This window comes from Panulirus ornatus, chromosome 9 (genome assembly GCF_036320965.1).
Source record: "Panulirus ornatus isolate Po-2019 chromosome 9, ASM3632096v1, whole genome shotgun sequence".
NCBI classification, from domain to species: domain Eukaryota; kingdom Metazoa; phylum Arthropoda; class Malacostraca; order Decapoda; family Palinuridae; genus Panulirus; species Panulirus ornatus.
In genome coordinates, this window is record NC_092232.1 from 48,238,136 (window position 1) to 48,256,133 (window position 17,998).

General features: G+C 37.8%; 1 protein-coding gene across 4 annotated transcripts in view; it reads right to left on the minus strand.

Annotated features, from left to right (window-relative positions):
- Nucleotides 1-17,998, minus strand: part of LOC139750396 (armadillo repeat-containing protein 8-like) — an 86,391-nt gene that overhangs the window by 11,613 nt on the left and 56,780 nt on the right. For 2 of the 4 annotated variants that reach the window (XM_071665140.1, XM_071665138.1), the window contains exons 10-13: nucleotides 10,467-10,628; nucleotides 7,387-7,533; nucleotides 4,994-5,160; nucleotides 3,374-3,420 (exon numbers count right to left, since the gene is read on the minus strand). In XM_071665140.1, coding sequence (XP_071521241.1) covers nucleotides 3,390-3,420; nucleotides 4,994-5,160; nucleotides 7,387-7,533; nucleotides 10,467-10,628 — 507 coding nt within the window. In that variant the 3' untranslated portion in view covers nucleotides 3,374-3,389. Of the gene's footprint in view, nucleotides 1-1,816; nucleotides 3,421-4,993; nucleotides 5,161-7,386; nucleotides 7,534-10,466; nucleotides 10,629-17,998 lie in introns of those variants that run through there. The other 2 variants (XM_071665139.1, XM_071665141.1) reach the window with 2 other exon arrangements.

Here is a 17,998-nt window from a genome sequence, read left to right on the forward strand (position 1 = left end):
TTTCTATATTTCAATTAATGCCCAGCCTTGATGTGGAATTTTGTCCTCCAATGAGAGAAAAAAGATACTAGTGAAGAGAGAAGATGAGGTGAAAGCCTTGCATAAGATGAAATGCAGCAAAGCAGCTAGAGTGCATGGTACTGCTGTTGAATTTCTCAATAAAGGAGGTGACTGTGTTGGTGAATGGTTAGTCAGGATTTCCGATACATGAATGGATCATGGTGAAATGCCTGAGAATTGGCAGAATGCAAGTACAATAACAATGTATAGAGACAAGGGGAGCAAAACTGCAGAGGTATAAATTTGCTTAGTGTTCCAGGTAAGTTCTATGGAAGTGTAATTGAGAGGGTGATGGCATGTGCAAGGCAAAAGCCTTAGGAGGAACAATGTGGTGTCTGAATTGAGAGACTGTGTGAATGGAGGGAACTGAGTGTAAACGTGAACAAAAGAATACTATTAGATTTATTAGGTCAGAGAGACAGGTTAGCTTGGGTGTGAAACTGAAAGGAGAAAATCTGGAGAAAGTGAAGCATTTAAGATACCTGGGAGTGGACATGGTAATGAATAGAACCATGGAAGTGGAACTGGTCATAAGGTGAGTTAGGAGGCTAAGATTCTGGGAGCACTGAGGAATGCATGGAAAGAGAGGTCATTAACTGAGAAGGCAAAAATCGGTATGTCAGAAGGTACAGTAGTCCTAATGATGCTGTATGGATGTGAGGCATGTGCTTTAGATGAGAATGTGTGAAGGAGGGTGGAGGGTGGATGTGATGGAAATCAAATGTTTGAGGACAATATGTGGTGTGAGGTGGTTTGTTCAGGTAAGCAATAAAAGGGTACGAGAAAGGTGTGGTAATAAGAAGAGCATGGCTGAGAGAACTGATGAGGGTATGCCAAAATTGTTTGGATATATGGAGAATGACTGCAGAGACGTTGTGCTGAAATTGTTTGGATATATGGAGAAAATGAACAAAGACAGGTTGATAAAGAGGATATATACATCAGAATTGGAGGTGTCACGGAGATGCAGAAACCAAAATAGAGAAGGAAGGATGTAATGAAAAGGATTTTGAGTGATCAGGGCCTGAAAAGGCAGAAGGGAGAAAGGCATGGACAAGATAAAGTAAATTGGAGGCATATGGTATATAAGGGGCAATGTGCTGTCAGTGAACTGAACTAGGGTATATGAAGCAGCCAGGGGAACTTAAGGAAAGGTCAGTGGGGCCTGGTTATGGATGGCAAGCTGTGGTTTTGGTGCATTACATATGACAGCTAGAAGATGGATGTGCGCAAATGAGGCCTTTCATTGTCTGATCTTGGTGTTTTCTCGCTAACATGGAAAGTGCAAAAATGAAATTTGATGTTCTTTCAGTCTTTTTTTTTTTTTTTTTTTTTTTTGGTAATCTTCTTGTTCCATTCCCTCAATTTTGTTTGTGAAGAGAGAGGAAAAGAAAGCAGGTTGCAGTATAAACTGGTCAAACATAAGCATCTGTGAAGTGAAACATCCTGAACTTGCAGTGGCTCTAACTTCAGATAGGTCAGCAACAATTGGTTTCACACCACAGACAGATGCACAACTAGTCAGTCCCAAATCATTGACTCATGATTTAAGTGATATGAGGCCCTGCAATCACTTTCTTTTGGTAGTCTGGCTTCTACATGAAAGTTTTCAAGCTGCCATTATCAAATGGCTGAGTTTTCATAATTTGCGTTAAATCATAAAAACTGATGATGCACAAACATTACAGGGCTCACAGTATACAGAATAAAACACAAGCAATCACAGTCATTTTGGGCAGATATTTAAACCATAAAGCATGTTCAATAAAGAGTGTAATGTGTAAATTACAAAATTTTCCCCTGCATATCTGTTGATTAAGTAGTATCAAAAATACAAGATAATCACACAATGAATTATCATAAATTGAAGAATTGGATGAATTTGAGAAGACAGCTTTTCAAAATATGATACTTTTTCTCTATTCAAACATATGAACTAAAAATGAACTATGGTACATCTATTTCTTACAATCAGAATCTGTAAGAGCAAATAACAAAATATAATAAATAAAGCAAGTTATGTGGGAATAACTAAATTTTTCATGATAAATTTATCTTTCAAGTACTGTACTATAAAAATATATAATAATCACCATGAGTCATTCAAAAAAATACGTCAGTATTTCATAATGTGGTACTTTTTCATCCAGTTACATAAAATAATTGAAAGATGAAATGCATAACTACAAATTGAATACAACTACTTATCAACCTTGTTTACACTAGAATTGATTAATAATTTAATGTCTTCCCATTATAAATACGTGATTTGCTGAAAACATCCATTATTCATTAACTTTACTGAACATCTTCAGCAAATTTTGTACATATGCTATTGTACAGAATAAAAGGAATTTCATCTTTTGTCTCTAATGTTGTTTAGTTTCTCATCCAGATTTGCAATGTTGGCTGTGTCAAGTCCCTGATACTCGACAACTCAAGCCTAATGCTACCATAAATTTTCTTTTCAAAAGCTCCACATTATTAGGGAAAAATGCAGAGAAGATAAATGTGTTGTAATATTTCCCAACAAACATTTTTGTGCACAGATGATCATTGGATAGGTTACCATGTGTTTGACTAAAACTACACTAACTAGTCATTTAGTAATGAACGAAACTGCCTTGTTTGCTTCAAACTTGATCTCAACTTATCAAAAATTTGAAAACCACACTTCTTGATATTAATTGAAAAAGTGGAGAAGTTAGATGATCATGAGCTTGAGAAGCAGATAGCAGAATAAAAACAGATAAGGGCAAGCTATGATCATCTGACACTTAAAGAGACTAAGTTATTCACTCACTTGTCATTTTCCCAATTCTTTTGTGCACAATGACTTGTTAAAATTTATATTTCTCATTCAAACTTAACTCATATAACCAAAATCCTACTGACTAAAACTTCAATGTTATACATGTGTACAAGTTTTAGTTTTTCACATTGAGATATATAGAAATTCTTAGCTCCTATACAGAAAATGTAACATAAACCATATAAACAATACACACTGCTTGTGACTGCCACGTAGCACATACACGCATTCATAAAAATAAATATTATAAGACCATTATATTGATATCTGTCTATTCTTCCTTAATGCTATTAAATATATACAAATTTACTTACACAATGAGCAATGGATGATAAAAGTTTTCTTGAAAGAAAAAATGACTTCAAGGATCTATGAACTCCTCAACTATACTATAGCCTCACTATCATAGCCTGGGTTAGATCTGAACAACCTAAAAGAGACTCTTATATATGGGGGTATCACAAGTATACCACTGAGTATATCAAAATCATACTTATCTACCTGCAGAACCCCAATTTTAGTGAAACTGCTGCAGTGCTGTCTTCACTCTGTAAGTAAAAGGGCAATAATTTAACTTTTTTATTATAAAACTTGGATCGGATTCCTGAACTACTAGTGTTAGCCAATGACAAAACATTACAGAAAATGGTGTAAGTCACATGAAGGGATTGAAATTGTTAAAATAAAACCGATTGCAACGGAACTCTTAAAATATATGAAAACTTTGTGGCAAGTATGAGAGATTGCTGAATATTTTTCATTTCTAAAATAAAGGCTGCATTCAAATGGAACCAAATGGTGGTGCGTATGAATAGCTTAACATCTAGGTCTGCATCAAAACTGTTTTAAGGAGATATGTGCAAAACAAAGATCAAATTAAATACTTCATCCCCCTTCTCTACTCCTATATGCACTGTCTAATAGTCACAGCCTCTGTCAGTCTTGCTCTAACTAAATCCAGGCCGCTAACCAAACCTTACTTATAGACAAGTAAGACTGGGTTCTCATGTATGAAGTAGATGGGAAGTTCCAGTGTAAAATCAATATGATTTGAAATAAATATGGCAGTGTATCAGGGTTGTGTGATGTTGCATTGGCTATCTACCATTTTTATAAATGGGGCAGTGCATATCAGATGAAAGCAAGGTGTGGTATAATGCTTAACCATGAAGAAGCAAAATGTTATTTGCTGCAGGTGTTGCATGTAATAATATTAAGTTATCAGCAAAACCTGAGGAAGAGATGGATATAATGGTGGGATGGTTTGGTGATGTACGTAATTTGAGGATGCTGAAAATTATTGTAAATAAAAGTACGATGCTAGTTTACAAAAGGGAGGGGAGTTCAGACTGTGAGATCAATTTGTATGATGTGAATGAGTTGAAATAAATTGGAGTGAAGTTTATAATGAAAGGTAATGAGAAAGCCAAAGCTGAAAGCAGTCAGGAAGAGGAGAAAAACTTGAGTATACAGAAAAAAATAAATGTGCAGCAATCAGGAGCCTTGCATAAAGTGTGCTTTTCACAACAATGACATATGGTTATGAAACCAATGTTTATAAGCCATGAAAAGTTAAAAGTAAGGGTAGCAGAAATGCATAATTTGTTTGGTATACCTGGCATTAAGAATATAGAAACAATGAAGACTGAAGATGGCAGAAGGTTATGTGGTATCAAGTGATGAATCAAATGAGCACAATGAAAAAGTAAGAAGCACCTTTATAAGAGTAGAAGTCCATGTCTCACTTTAACACACTAAGTACACTTAGAGGACATGAGAGAGATGTTGTCGAGGCTGTATGTACATGATCAACCACAATAAATTGGTAATGAAATAATAATAACAAGAGGTAGAAACGATAATATTTCTAACATGAGACAGAAATTCTTTCATTTACAGCCAGAAATTATTTCATTTACAGCTTTGTTGAAACAAAGTAACTGGGTTCACAAGCTGTCTTACCTCATTTAAACTAAACCATTATATATTTCAACTGTGCATACTGGATAATCAGACAACACTCAGTTAGCATTCTTTTTTCTATGTCATTGAACAAGCTAGACGACAGCTATCTATTTCAAAAATAATAAGCAATAAATAGATAAAGTCACCAAAACTTACTTATCAAATAATGTTGTATCAGTTGTTGTCATGAGGTTTTGTAGTAATTTATAAACACCCATCTCCCTTAGTTTGTTTTGTCTTTCTGCTGCACCTTCTTCCACATTCCAAATGAGGTTGCTTATACAGAAAGTTGCCGCTATTTGTAGTTTAACATTTGGTATTACCTGAAAAGAAGTTGTTTCATATGAATATGCAAGAAATTCCTCCTCATGTACTTAAATCACACATGGGTTTCTAAAAATTTCCAGCTGACTGGACAAAGTGAAGTGCAGTAAAATTTCCTTTTTTGATGGGAAAGTTAAATAAAACAGGTTCACAATGAGACAAAAATAGTAATTAAACTTTGCTTCTGTTGCAGCTCACACCCACGACAAATGCCCCATTATCATTCCTGTGACAGGTTTCAAAATATGGAGGACTTAAAATATCTTAAGAGTTTGGCCCTCTCATCCTGATGATAAAGCTATCCCTGCATGAAAATTGAATTTATCAGTGAGCAGTTGAATCTATACTTTATCTTAAATGAAGGAAAATTTACAAAACAGTCCTCTGTTCTTAACGCTACCTCGCTAATGCGGGAAATGGCGAATAGTTTGAAAAAGAAGAATATATATATATCTATACTTGATTTTTGCTTACAATATTCTTTGAATATCTGCTTTAATTTTCATTTACTGTATATGACGACATAATCATTTATTAGTAGTAAGTGTTTGTAATATTATATCTTCTAGAACTGATATTATTTGTAATTGTCATATTCTGTATATGTTTGCCTCCGGGAAACACTGCACAGGAGCTGCCCTCTACCAATGGCCTGTCAAAGGTGGAGCACTGGAGGCTAAGTAAAGGCAATGGAGTCCACTAGTAAATGGCCAAGGAGTAAATGGGATGAGCAACTAAGGGTGATGGGTCTGAATGTTAATGGATGACTGGTAAGAGTAACAGGGGGGAGCTAGTGGAAAACTTTAAAAGCTATAATTTGGATGTGCTGGGGTATGGAGGAATCCATATTATTGGGCAGGGTGTATGGAGTGAAAATGAAAATGATGACTGCACATAATGGGACAATATGGAAAGATGAGTAGTATGGACAGGCATGAACAAAAAATATCTGGGAAGAAGGATGTGCAAATGTGCTATCACCAAGAATATGTGTATGTGTATATGCACCTGTGAATATGAAGACAGTGCAAGATAAGGTTGAAATAAAGTGTTTCTGGAGAAATTTGAATGACTGTATGAATGGGTTTGAGAAGGAGAGGGAGGCAGTTGTAATGGGTGTTTTGAATGCGAAGGTGGGATGTGATGAAATTGGCAAGACAACTGGTAAATGGAGAGTACCTGGAGTATGTAAGAATGGAAGTTATCTTGTGGATGTCTGTGCTGAGAGGGGTTTATTCATGGAAAACACCTTTTTTCAGCACAAGATGATTCACAGATATATGTGGATGAGAAATGATGGAAGGAAAGAACAAAAGAGTTTGACTGATTATGTGTCAGTAGATGAAAAGTAGAGCAAGGCTGTACTGAATGCTAAAGCTGAAAGAGAATTCTCTGGAGATTCTGCCCATTTTGCAGTTTTTGTGAAGGTGAAGATCAGGGAGAAGTAAAAGTATGACGTATAGCAGAACAAAGAGGTAAAAGTTTTGGCAAGTGAGATAAATCAGAAATAAAAGGGTAAATGAAAAATCAGCATACTAATGTTACCTATGGAACATGTATCATAATAACAAAACCTCAAGATTAATCTAGAGCAACAAGTAGGAAAGTACTTAAACTTTACAAATAAAAAATATATCAACCAATCTACATTGGAGAATTACAAGAAGTATAACTGCTTCATTCTCCCCAAACAAAGGGACTAGAGAGTTCTGAACATAAGCCTGAAAAAGTTACCAGAGTAGTTAAACATAAACAAACTCAGTGAACTAGCCTACAATTCACCCATACTAGATTCATTAACACCCACAAAATACATGGGAAATTTAGTTAAAGCTAAAGGTAAATCAAACGAATGATGATGATGATGATTCTTAAAATTCTTGAACCTACCATATTTCACAAAACAAACAGGTAAGTTCTATGAATAAAAGATAACGACATGATGATCCCTTATCCTTTCTAAAACTATATACCTGTGAATTCTTTAACATATTCTTGGAAAAGCAAAGCCTCTACAATGTTATGTGCTAGAATTAGTCATGGCTAACTGGAAGGTACAGTTATATTTAAGCTTCAGTGCATTTCTAAGTTTGTCTGGCATGTTTCCTTTTGATCTTAAAAAAGTAAAAAGCCCAAGCTGTTAACCTCTGTAGAATACTGCGTCCTGTTGTATATTTTTTTTACTGCACTATGCCGGCATTTGATAATACTCTCAAGATACTCACCATATAATTCATAAGCTTCTTGAGCACATCTTCATTAGACATGATAGCAGATTTGGCCATGTCTCCATCAGCAATGTTTGCTAGAATGCAGAGTGCCTGTTCCTTGACTTCAGCCGAGTGTTCACCCTCAAGAATCAAAATGATGGCCTGCCATTGGAAAAATTTTAAATTTTAACTATCTTTGTCCATACAGTGGATTCAAAATGTAAGGTTTATCCAGTGGATTCAAAATGTAAGGTTTATCTCAGGTGTTATGTACTTTTCCACCTACCTATCAACTTAATAATGGAACTAAGAAATGTAATCTTAAAACTGAGAGACCTTTTCCCCCAAGGTAGTATCCTGCAAGGAAAAGCATGAGACATCATCTCTGGGAATAAGTGGGTCAGGTCTCTTCATATCCTTATAATTCAGTGAGAATGCACCAGCTTTCATCCACCCTTTGCAAAGGACCCTTGAGTATTCGAAGTCGCTCATTTTTTTAAAACGGATCTAGCCATAGATAATCAGCAACCACCAATGAGGCTAATATCATCAGCCAACTCCTACTAGTTGCTCACAGCTAACAACTGGCACATCACCAGTGTCAATCCACTGGAGTCACAAAAGGCAAAGAGAAAACATGTTTTGAAAAGGAAAGAAGGGCTGGCGAGTTAAGAAAACCATGAAAAATATCTTGCAGGACAATGTCTCAGAGACAAAAAGGAGTTTGATTTTCTCCACTGTTGTCTGTCTTGTGAGTACGAAGGAATATCCACATGAAGGAAGGGGGTTGAAGGAAAAATAAAAACCTTCAATAGAGAACTGGAGGAACACTGGAAACTACACTTCTTGAAGGAAAGAGTCCCCCAGAGCCATAGAGGATAGATCCACAACCTCTACACAGAGATAACTCTTAATGAAGGAGGAGGAATGGTACCAGATTTCCTCCTTACCTTCCTTTGCTCCTGAACCAATTTCCTTAAATTTTCAGTCCATCATGCTGTTCTCCACTTCCAATAAATTATACCTACAGTGATTTACATCTCCATAATACACCAATTAAATGCTTCTATATCACCTTAATCTCACTCTGTACAGTTTCATCGATACCACAGCTTGTCATTTATCCTCTTTTAAAAGTTTAGCTTTGCACCTTTTCTTCAGCTGTTTCACATCATTTTAAACATTCAAAATAAAAGGTTAACCTACATCCTACTATCACATGCAAGGACATACCTTATCAAACCTGCATTTCATGCACACCCTACCATACCAATCATGCTTTGGTCCGACCTGTATTATCTGTGTATTCAATGACAGTTTCATGTTGTAAATATGTATTTCTGACACTCATATCCAATGATGCATGCATTTCAAGTAATCTTTTCTCATTTTCATTCTCATCTGGGACCCTATACCTTGTTTCCTATTCCTCCATTTAGGTCATCAATTAAACAGTTTCTCTTCTGCATCCACATACTTAACTGCTCTCTAATTCAGTAGAGGGTATCTTAAACCTTTTCATCTCCATCATAATATGGCACTCATGCAACAAGTCATCATTTTAAATCTATATCACTTAAACTTTGCATCAAACTGTCTCAGATTGACATCCCTGGAATGAAACACCTTTTAAAACCACAAATCCTCTATCATCATTCTCATAACATCCCTAAAGAACTATATATCATCCTTGAAGTCCAATCCCATTCCATTCAAAGGTACCAATAACCCTCAGTTCAGTCATAAAAATCCTATAAATCTAAGTTAACTTATCAAAAAGTACCACCAACTTCACCATTTGTCTCTTTCACATTCTAAATACCTACACAAACCTACTTAACTAGTTAGAAGTTTTTTTTTTTTTTTTTTTTTTTTGCTTTGTCGCTGTCTCCCGCGTTTGCGAGGTAGCACAAGGAAACAGACGAAAGAAATGGCCCAACCCGCCCCCATACACATGCCTTGATTCAATCCACTGACAGCACTTCAACCCCGGTATACCGCATCGCTCCAATTCACTCTATTCTTTGCCCTCCTTTCACCCTCCTGCATGTTCAGGCCCCGATCACACAAAATCTTTTTCACTCCATCTTTCCACCTCCAATTTGGTCTCCCTCTTCTCCTCGTTCCCTCCACCTCCGACACATATATCCTCTTGGTCAATCTTTCCTCACTCATTCTCTCCATGTGCCCAAACCATTTCAAAACACCCTCTTCTGCTCTCTCAACCACGCTCTTTTTATTTCCACACATCTCTCTTACCCTTACGTTACTTACTCGATCAAACCACCTCACACCACACATTGTCCTCAAACATCTCATTTCCAGCACATCCATCCTCCTGCGCACAACTCTATCCATAGTCCACGCCTCGCAACCATACAACATTGTTGGAACCACTATTCCTTCAAACATAACCATTTTTGCTTTCCAAGATAATGTTCTCGACTTCCACACATTCTTCAAGGCCCCCAGAATTTTCGCCCCCTCCCCCACCCTATGATCCACTTCCGCTTCCATGGTTCCATCCGCTGCCAGATCCACTCCCAGATATCTAAAACACTTCACTTCCTCCAGTTTTTCTCCATTCAAACTCACCTCCCAATTGACTTGACCCTCAACCCTACTGTACCTAATAACCTTGCTCTTATTCACATTTACTCTTAACTTTCTTCTTTCACACACTTTACCAAACTCAGTCACCAGCTTCTGCAGTTTCTCACATGAATCAGCCACCAGCGCTGTATCATCAGCGAACAACAACTGACTCACTTCCCAAGCTCTCTCATCCCCAACAGACTTCATACTTGCCCCTTTTTCCAAAAAGGGGCAAGTAGTTAGAAGTACCTACTGATATACCAGTGAGGATTCATTACCTGAACTGAGGTCCCAAGGCCAAAAGCTAGCTGAAAGGGCACGATATCTAACCTCCCTAAAGTAGACACCATACCCAATCTTCAAAGCATTTAATCTATTCATCTTACTACTTATTCTTTAACAACACAGTATAGAATTCTTTATTTAGATGCATTATAAGTGTGACTGACACTTCAGTTGGCCAAATTCTAATCAATAATGATACCAAAACACTGACTCACCTGCATGATTTCCTTTCCATGGCACTGCATAATCTGGTCAATGTGACCCTTATTGGAGAGAAGATTGCGCAACAGTCCTAATGTTTTCATGAGAATGTGCACATCTGTGTCTGACAACAAACGGAATATTTGGTCTGTTCCAAGGTGATGCAAAATGGAAACCTGGAAAGAAAGAATTTCTTTCATATTTATCTTCATTATACAGCTAATGACCATATGATCAGAAAAAATATATAAATTTTGACAGCTATACAGTCATTCAAAATGAAATTGTAACTGATGTTTCAAACACGATGTTCACTTTGAAAACTAGCATCAAAGTAAAACTCCATAAATTTACATATTTTTAACTATACTTAGGGGTAATTGATCTAATGAATTCTTATCACAGTAGATTTTTATCATATATCATTACAAAACTTTTACTTGTATTCTCAGGGTGGGTGATAGGAGACAAAAGTATTTACAAAATGGATTACAAGACAACACAAGTAAGCAGTGAACAATAATCGTTAAGTAAAACCCACTTTGAGGAATAATTCAAACTACACACAATGGACTGGTAATACTGTATCAAAAAGATCTAAAATTACAGTTTGATTCTGCATTTCTCCTTTAACAGAATACTGACACATATGTTAATGTAAACACTTGTGTTAGCTAAAACAGATACATGCAAACAAAGATAAGATTTTCCTCTGACACGTTAGGAGAAATTATAAAACAGCAGCAAATTATAGAAAAATATTCTTAACCTTGATGCCAAATATTTCAGACTAAAAACGAAGTCTGTTTTGTAAGGAGACAAATTTCTGCGTTCTAACTAAAGGGGCTTGATAGGTGCATGCTTCCTGTCCTATCTAATCAAATCGGCTAGACATGGAAAGAGGAACCCCATCTATTGTATAAATCATCCATGCTCCCTCAAACCTATCAACCTTGGACCAACTAATCATAACCTTTAGAAATATATGAAACAGCAGAAAAGGTGTTATTTTCCTAAATGGGCTCTACACAGAAAACAAATACAATTAAATGCCAGAAAAATTCTGGCCAAAGCAAAAACCAAATGCACTAACACCCTGAAGTGAAACGGGTAGGAGGTAGATGCATGTCCTTCAAGCCTCCTTTTACTTAAAAGGCAGAAATTTTCTCTGTAAACAAAACTAAATTTCTGCACTATCAAAATTTAAGGGATAAATGTTTTATTTAAATGGAAGGATCAATATATACAGAGGGAAGCAGTTCCTAGCCCTGCTACTGCTAAAATTAATTAATCCATCTCTCCTAAAATAATTTTTTCAAAGTTAAAACAAATTACATGTATAACTCTTTGTAGCATCCTTGGTTTATAGAAAACCCAAATGAATTAAGGATAAACTGCTCCCCAAAGACAGCAGCATTCAACTTATGGGCTGAGAAGAGGCAATAACAAACTAATGTATGGCAGCCTTGAAGCTTATCTTTTGCATTTAAGGATAGTGGTTGTCCTACCTGTACAGCACAAGATGCTGCCACATGCTATGCTGGTGAATATAGATTACCAGTTATCCATTTCTAGCAATGGTTTTACCAGGTTACATACCAAACATGATGTATATTCTCTCTTCAGGATATACATTTAATATGTCACAAAGCAAAAACTAATGGAACATTGTAATATATAATTCAACCAGTAAACTTCTGCGGTCTTTAGGGGAAGAGAGGGTATATGAAATGAGTCAGATGTTGTTTGCTGATGGTGGTAGATTCACTCGAGAAAATGCAAGCTGGTGACTGAGTTTGGACGAGTGTGTGAAAGGAGGAAGTTGACAGAAAATGCGAGTAAAAGCAAGGTTATTAAGTTTAGCAAGTTTGAGGGACAGGTTAGCAGGGGTGAGTTTCAAGGGAGAAAAAAATGGTAGTGAAATGTTTTATACACCTGGGAGTGGACACAGCAGCAAAAGTGAGTCTTTAGGTGGGTGAGGGGGCAAAAATCCTGGAAGCACTGAAGAATGTGTGGAAAGTGAGCTAGTTATCTGGTAGGGCAAAAATGAGTATAGCAGCCCCAACAATATTACATGGATGTGAAGCATGGACTATAAATGAGGATATGAGGATGTGCAACAGAGGGTGGGTGTGTTGGAATGAAGTGTCTAAAGACAATATGGGGTGAGAGGTTGTTTGATTAAGTATCAAGAGGGTTAGAGAGAGGTAAGTTAATAAGAACTAAGGCTGAGAGTGCTGAAGTGGGTGTGCTGAAACGTTTCAATATAGGCAGAGAACGAGTGAGGAAAGGTTAAGAGGATATATATATCAGAGCGGGGGGATCAAGGAGAATGGGGTGAACAAATTGGAGATGGAAAGATTGAGTAAAAAAGATTTTGAGTGATCAGGGCCAGAACATACAGGAGGGTGAAAGGCATGCAAGGGATAGAGTTAACTGGGGCAATGTGGTATACTGGGGTCGACTTGCTGCCAATAAATTGAACCAGGGAACGTGAAGCATCCAGAGTAAACCATGAAAAGGTCTGTGGGGCCTGATTGTGGATATTCATATATCTATTATTCTTGATCACTGTTTCCTGCGTTAGCAAGGTAGCGCTAGGAAAATGATGAAGAAAGACCCATCCACTCATAGATACATATATATACATACATGTACATACATATGCATACACACACATACATATATACATATAAATTCAAAGCCATACAGATACATATATATACACATGTACATATTCATACTTTCTCACCTTCATCTATTTCCAGCACCACCCTGTCCCACAGGAAACAGCATTGCCACTTCCTGCATTAGTGAGGTAGCACCAGGAAACAGACGAAGAAAGGCCACACTTCTCACACTCATTCTCCAGCTGTCATGTGTAACGCACTGAAATCACAGCTCCCTATCCACATCCAGGCCCTACAGACCTTTTCAAGGTTTACCTCAGATGTTTTACATGTCCTGGTTCAGTCCACTGACAGTATGTTGACCCCAGTATACCACATCATTCCAATTCACTCTATTCTGTGCAAACCTTTCACCCTCTGGCATGTTCAGGCCCCAATTGCCCAAAATCTTTTTCAATTCATCCTTCTACCTCCAATTTGGTCTCCCACTTCTCGTTGTTCCCTCCACCTCTGACACATATATCCTCTTTGTCAACCTTTCCTCACTCATTCTCTCCATATGTCCAAACCATTTTAACAAACTCTCTTCTGCTCTCTCAACTATACTCTTTTTATTACCACACATCTTTCCTATCTTTTCATTACTTACTCGACCAAATCACCTCACACCACATATTGTCCTCTAACATTTAATTACCAACACATCCACCCTCCTCCTCACAACCCAATCTACAGCCCATGCCATTCAACCATAAAATATTGTTGGAACTATTATTCCTTCAAACATACCCATTTTTGCTCTGGGATAATGTTTTCTCTTTCCACACATTCTTCAACACTCCAAGAACCTTTGCCCCCCTACCACACTCTATGACTCACTTCTACTTAAATGGTTCCATTCGCTGCCCAGATATCAAAAACATTTGGTTCCATTTGCTGCCCAGATATCAAAAACATTTAACTTCCTCTAATTTTTCTACATTCAAACTTACATCCAAACTATATTTTTCCCATACATATTTGCCATTTCCTGCATTAGCAAGGTAGCATCAAGAACAGATGACAGCCTCAGAGTGAAAAATCCTCATTTGGCCCCCCTCTCTGTTCCTTCTTTTAGAAAAGTAAAACAAGAGAGGAGGATTTCCAGCCTCCTGCTCCCACCCCTTTTAGTCACCTTCTATGACAAAAAAATATAGTTGGGATGTGAGTTTGGAATGAGAAAAATGGGAGGATGTGAAGTGTTTTAGATATCTGGGAGTGGACTTTGCAGTGAATGGCGCCATGGAAGTGGAAGTGAGTCATAGGGTGGGGGATGGGGCGAAGGTTCTGGGAGCAATGAAGAATGTGGGAAAGAGAGAACATATCTCAGAGTGCATAAATGGATATGCTTGAAGGAACAGTAATTCCAATAATATCATATGTTTGCGTGGCATGGGCTATAGATAGGGTTGTACAAAGGAGAGTGGACGTGTTGGAAATGAAATATTTGAGGACAATATGTGGTGTAAGGTAGTTTGATCGAGTAAGTAATAAAAGGGTAAGAAAGATGTGTGGTAATAAAAAGAGTGTAGTTAAGAGAGCAGAAAAGGATGTGTTGAAAAGGTTTGGACATATGAAGAGAATGAGTGAGGAAAGGCTGACAAAAAGGATATAATTCTCAGAGGTGGAGGGAACAACGAGAGGCAGGAGACCAAACTAGGGGGGGAAGGATGGAGTGAAAAAGATTTTGAGTGATTGAGGCCTGAACATGCAGGAGGGTGAAAGGCATGCAAGGAATAAAGTGAATTGAAACAATGTGGTACACCAAGGTCGATGTGTGGTCAATGAACTGAACCAGGGCATGTGAAACATCTGAGGTACACCATGGAATGGTCTGTGGGGCCTGGATGTGGATAGGGAGTTGTGGTTTCGGTGCATTACACATGGCAGATAGAGACTGCATAATGCAGCTCGAGACTGATTGTGAACAAATGTGGCTTTTTTGTCTGTTTTTCTGGCACTACTTCACAGACACAGGGAGTTGTATTAGTCATAAAAACTGAATAAAATTTTGCAACAAATAACTAACAAAGCTAAAAACAAAATATATTGCATTCAACAACATTAACCATTCATGTCAATCATAGCTTTTTACCTTTTACTTCAAAAGTATATAGCTAAAAATATACGGGTACACTACTGATTTTACGGCAACTGATGGTTCAGCACCTCTTTTAGTCCGGACAAAATTACGTGAGAGACCTTGAAATTACCACAGCCACCAGACTAGTTTACTGGGTGGCCACAGATGGTGTTGTGTGTAAGGCACGCATATTTACATTCTTTACACTGCACTCATTGGTGGTGATACTGCAATTCTGTGAGATTCTTAGCTTATTTTGCTTAAATTTAACCGTAGCTATGGCTTCTAAAATATATGAGTGTCAGTCGTGGTGTCAAATATAAACGCCAGTCCATATCGATTCAAGATAAAGTAGAGCTGTTGAAAAAAACGGACCGTGGTGTTATGGTACATAAGCTGTGACATCTACAGCACTGGTTCATCAACTGTTCATGATATAAAGAAAAAGGCAGAAAATATTGAAATTTTATGCAGAGAGCGATTCCAAGAAGCTAATGATGATTAGAAAAACTATGAAAGATGGTAAGAGTACTGAGCACAAACGAGTGAAGATGGAATGGTTTTGACAGCATCGGAGTGATGGAGTGGACTTGTCAGGTAGCATGATAATGGACCAGGCTAAGTTGTTCTATAAAGAACTTAAATTAGAACATGAGCGTGACTATAGTGAAGGATGGCTTTAAAAGCTTCAAGAGGTGTCAAGGAGTTTCCATGAATAAAGTGTGCGGAGAAAAGCAGTCTGCAAACCACGAAGGAGCTGCCAAGTATGTGGACGAATTTGCGAAACTCATAGCTGATGAACACCTCCATCCTGAGCAGGTGTATAATGCATACAAAACTGCATGATTCTGGTGATGCACACCTAAGAAAACACTAAAAACAGAAGACGAAGAATACCCCACAGGATTCAAACACGGGCATATCTACGGGAAATAGCGCCTATGGCAAACACTGAAATTGTGCCCCTGTCCAAACGTATGACACCAATATCTTTTATTCTTATTACCTACGCCAAAGAGATTATGTTTTTACCAGCATATGTTTGTTTGTCTGTGGGCAACTTTCAACAAAACTTATGAACGAATTCTGATGAAATTTTCAGGGAAAGTCAAAAATAACACAAGGACCAATTGATTAGATTCTGGGAGTGATCTGAATCATTGTTTGGATCCAGGACGCCATTACGGAAACATCAATTTTTGTGAATGACTATTGAACCAATAATGATATCAATGTGATTCCATATGCCAAAGATATGTTTTCATGGTCAATAAATCTAAATCTCTAAGATCCGAATCATTGTCTGATCCATGGCGCCATTACACCACTGGCACCCTCCTTCAAGTGGCACCCACGGCACCTGCCCTACCTTCCATACCCTAGATATGCCACTGGATTCAAATAATCTAAGGACAGACTTACCATCTTAGGGTGCTTAAACATTTAATATTTGTTTTATTTAAATTTCTAGCAGTCCATGGTATACTTTAGACACATGGGAGATGTATATTCAGTGGGTTAGAGGTGTGTTGATGAATTTTTATAACGTGACCATGGTTGGTCTGGCAAAATGGTTAATCCGACAAGGCTTTGGAACCAAAAGTGCCGGAAAATCGGTGGTGTACCTGTAATATATTTAATACCTCAAAACTTTCCAAACACAGCATACTCATTTTTAAATGTCAATGCTCTGTTTTGATATTTAATGCACAGGACAGTACTACATAACCTTGACCTTGACTTAAGAGCTCAGAATTAATCACTGATCAAGGTATATCAAAACATATTTGTATACCAAGTACAGTACCTTTATTTCATCTTGAGTTATTCTGTGAGCATGAAAAAATGATAAAACAAACAAACAGCCATTATCAACCACCATAATCATACACTGGTATGGTTAGAAAATGCTAAAAACATTTGCTTTCAATGCTCAGCTTGGAGAGCAAAATTATAAGAACCCACACATTACTTAGCTGATGATACAGCGCTGGTGGCTGATTCATGTGAGAAACTGCAGAAGCTGGTGACTGAGTTTGGTAAAGTGTGTGGAAGAAGAAAGTTAAGAGTAAATGTGAATAAGAGCAAGGTTATTAGGTACAGTAGGGTTGAGGGTCAAGTCAATTGGGAGGTGAGTTTGAATGGAGAAAAACTGGAGGAAGTGAAGTGTTTTAGATATCTGGGAGTGGATCTGGCAGCGGATGGAACCATGGAAGCGGAAGTGGATCATAGGGTGGGGGAGGGGGCGAAAATTCTGGGGGCCTTGAAGAATGTGTGGAAGTCGAGAACATTATCTCGGAAAGCAAAAATGGGTATGTTTGAAGGAATAGTGGTTCCAACAATGTTGTATGGTTGCGAGGCGTGGGCCATGGATAGAGTTGTGCGCAGGAGGATGGATGTGCTGGAAATGAGATGTTTGAGGACAATGTGTGGTGTGAGGTGGTTTGATCGAGTGAGTAACGTAAGGGTAAGAGAGATGTGTGGAAATAAAAAGAGCGTGGTTGAGAGAGCAGAAGAGGGTGTTTTGAAGTGGTTTGGGCACATGGAGAGAATGAGTGAGGAAAGATTGACCAAGAGGATATATGTGTCGGAGGTGGAGGGAACGAGGAGAAGAGGGAGACCAAATTGGAGGTGGAAAGATGGAGTGAAAAAGATTTTGTGTGATCGGGGCCTGAACGTGCAGGAGGGTGAAAGGAGGGCAAGGAATAGAGTGAATTGGAGCGATGTGGTATACCGGGGTTGACGTGCTGTCAGTGGATTGAATCAAGGCATGTGAAGCGTCTGGGGTAAACCA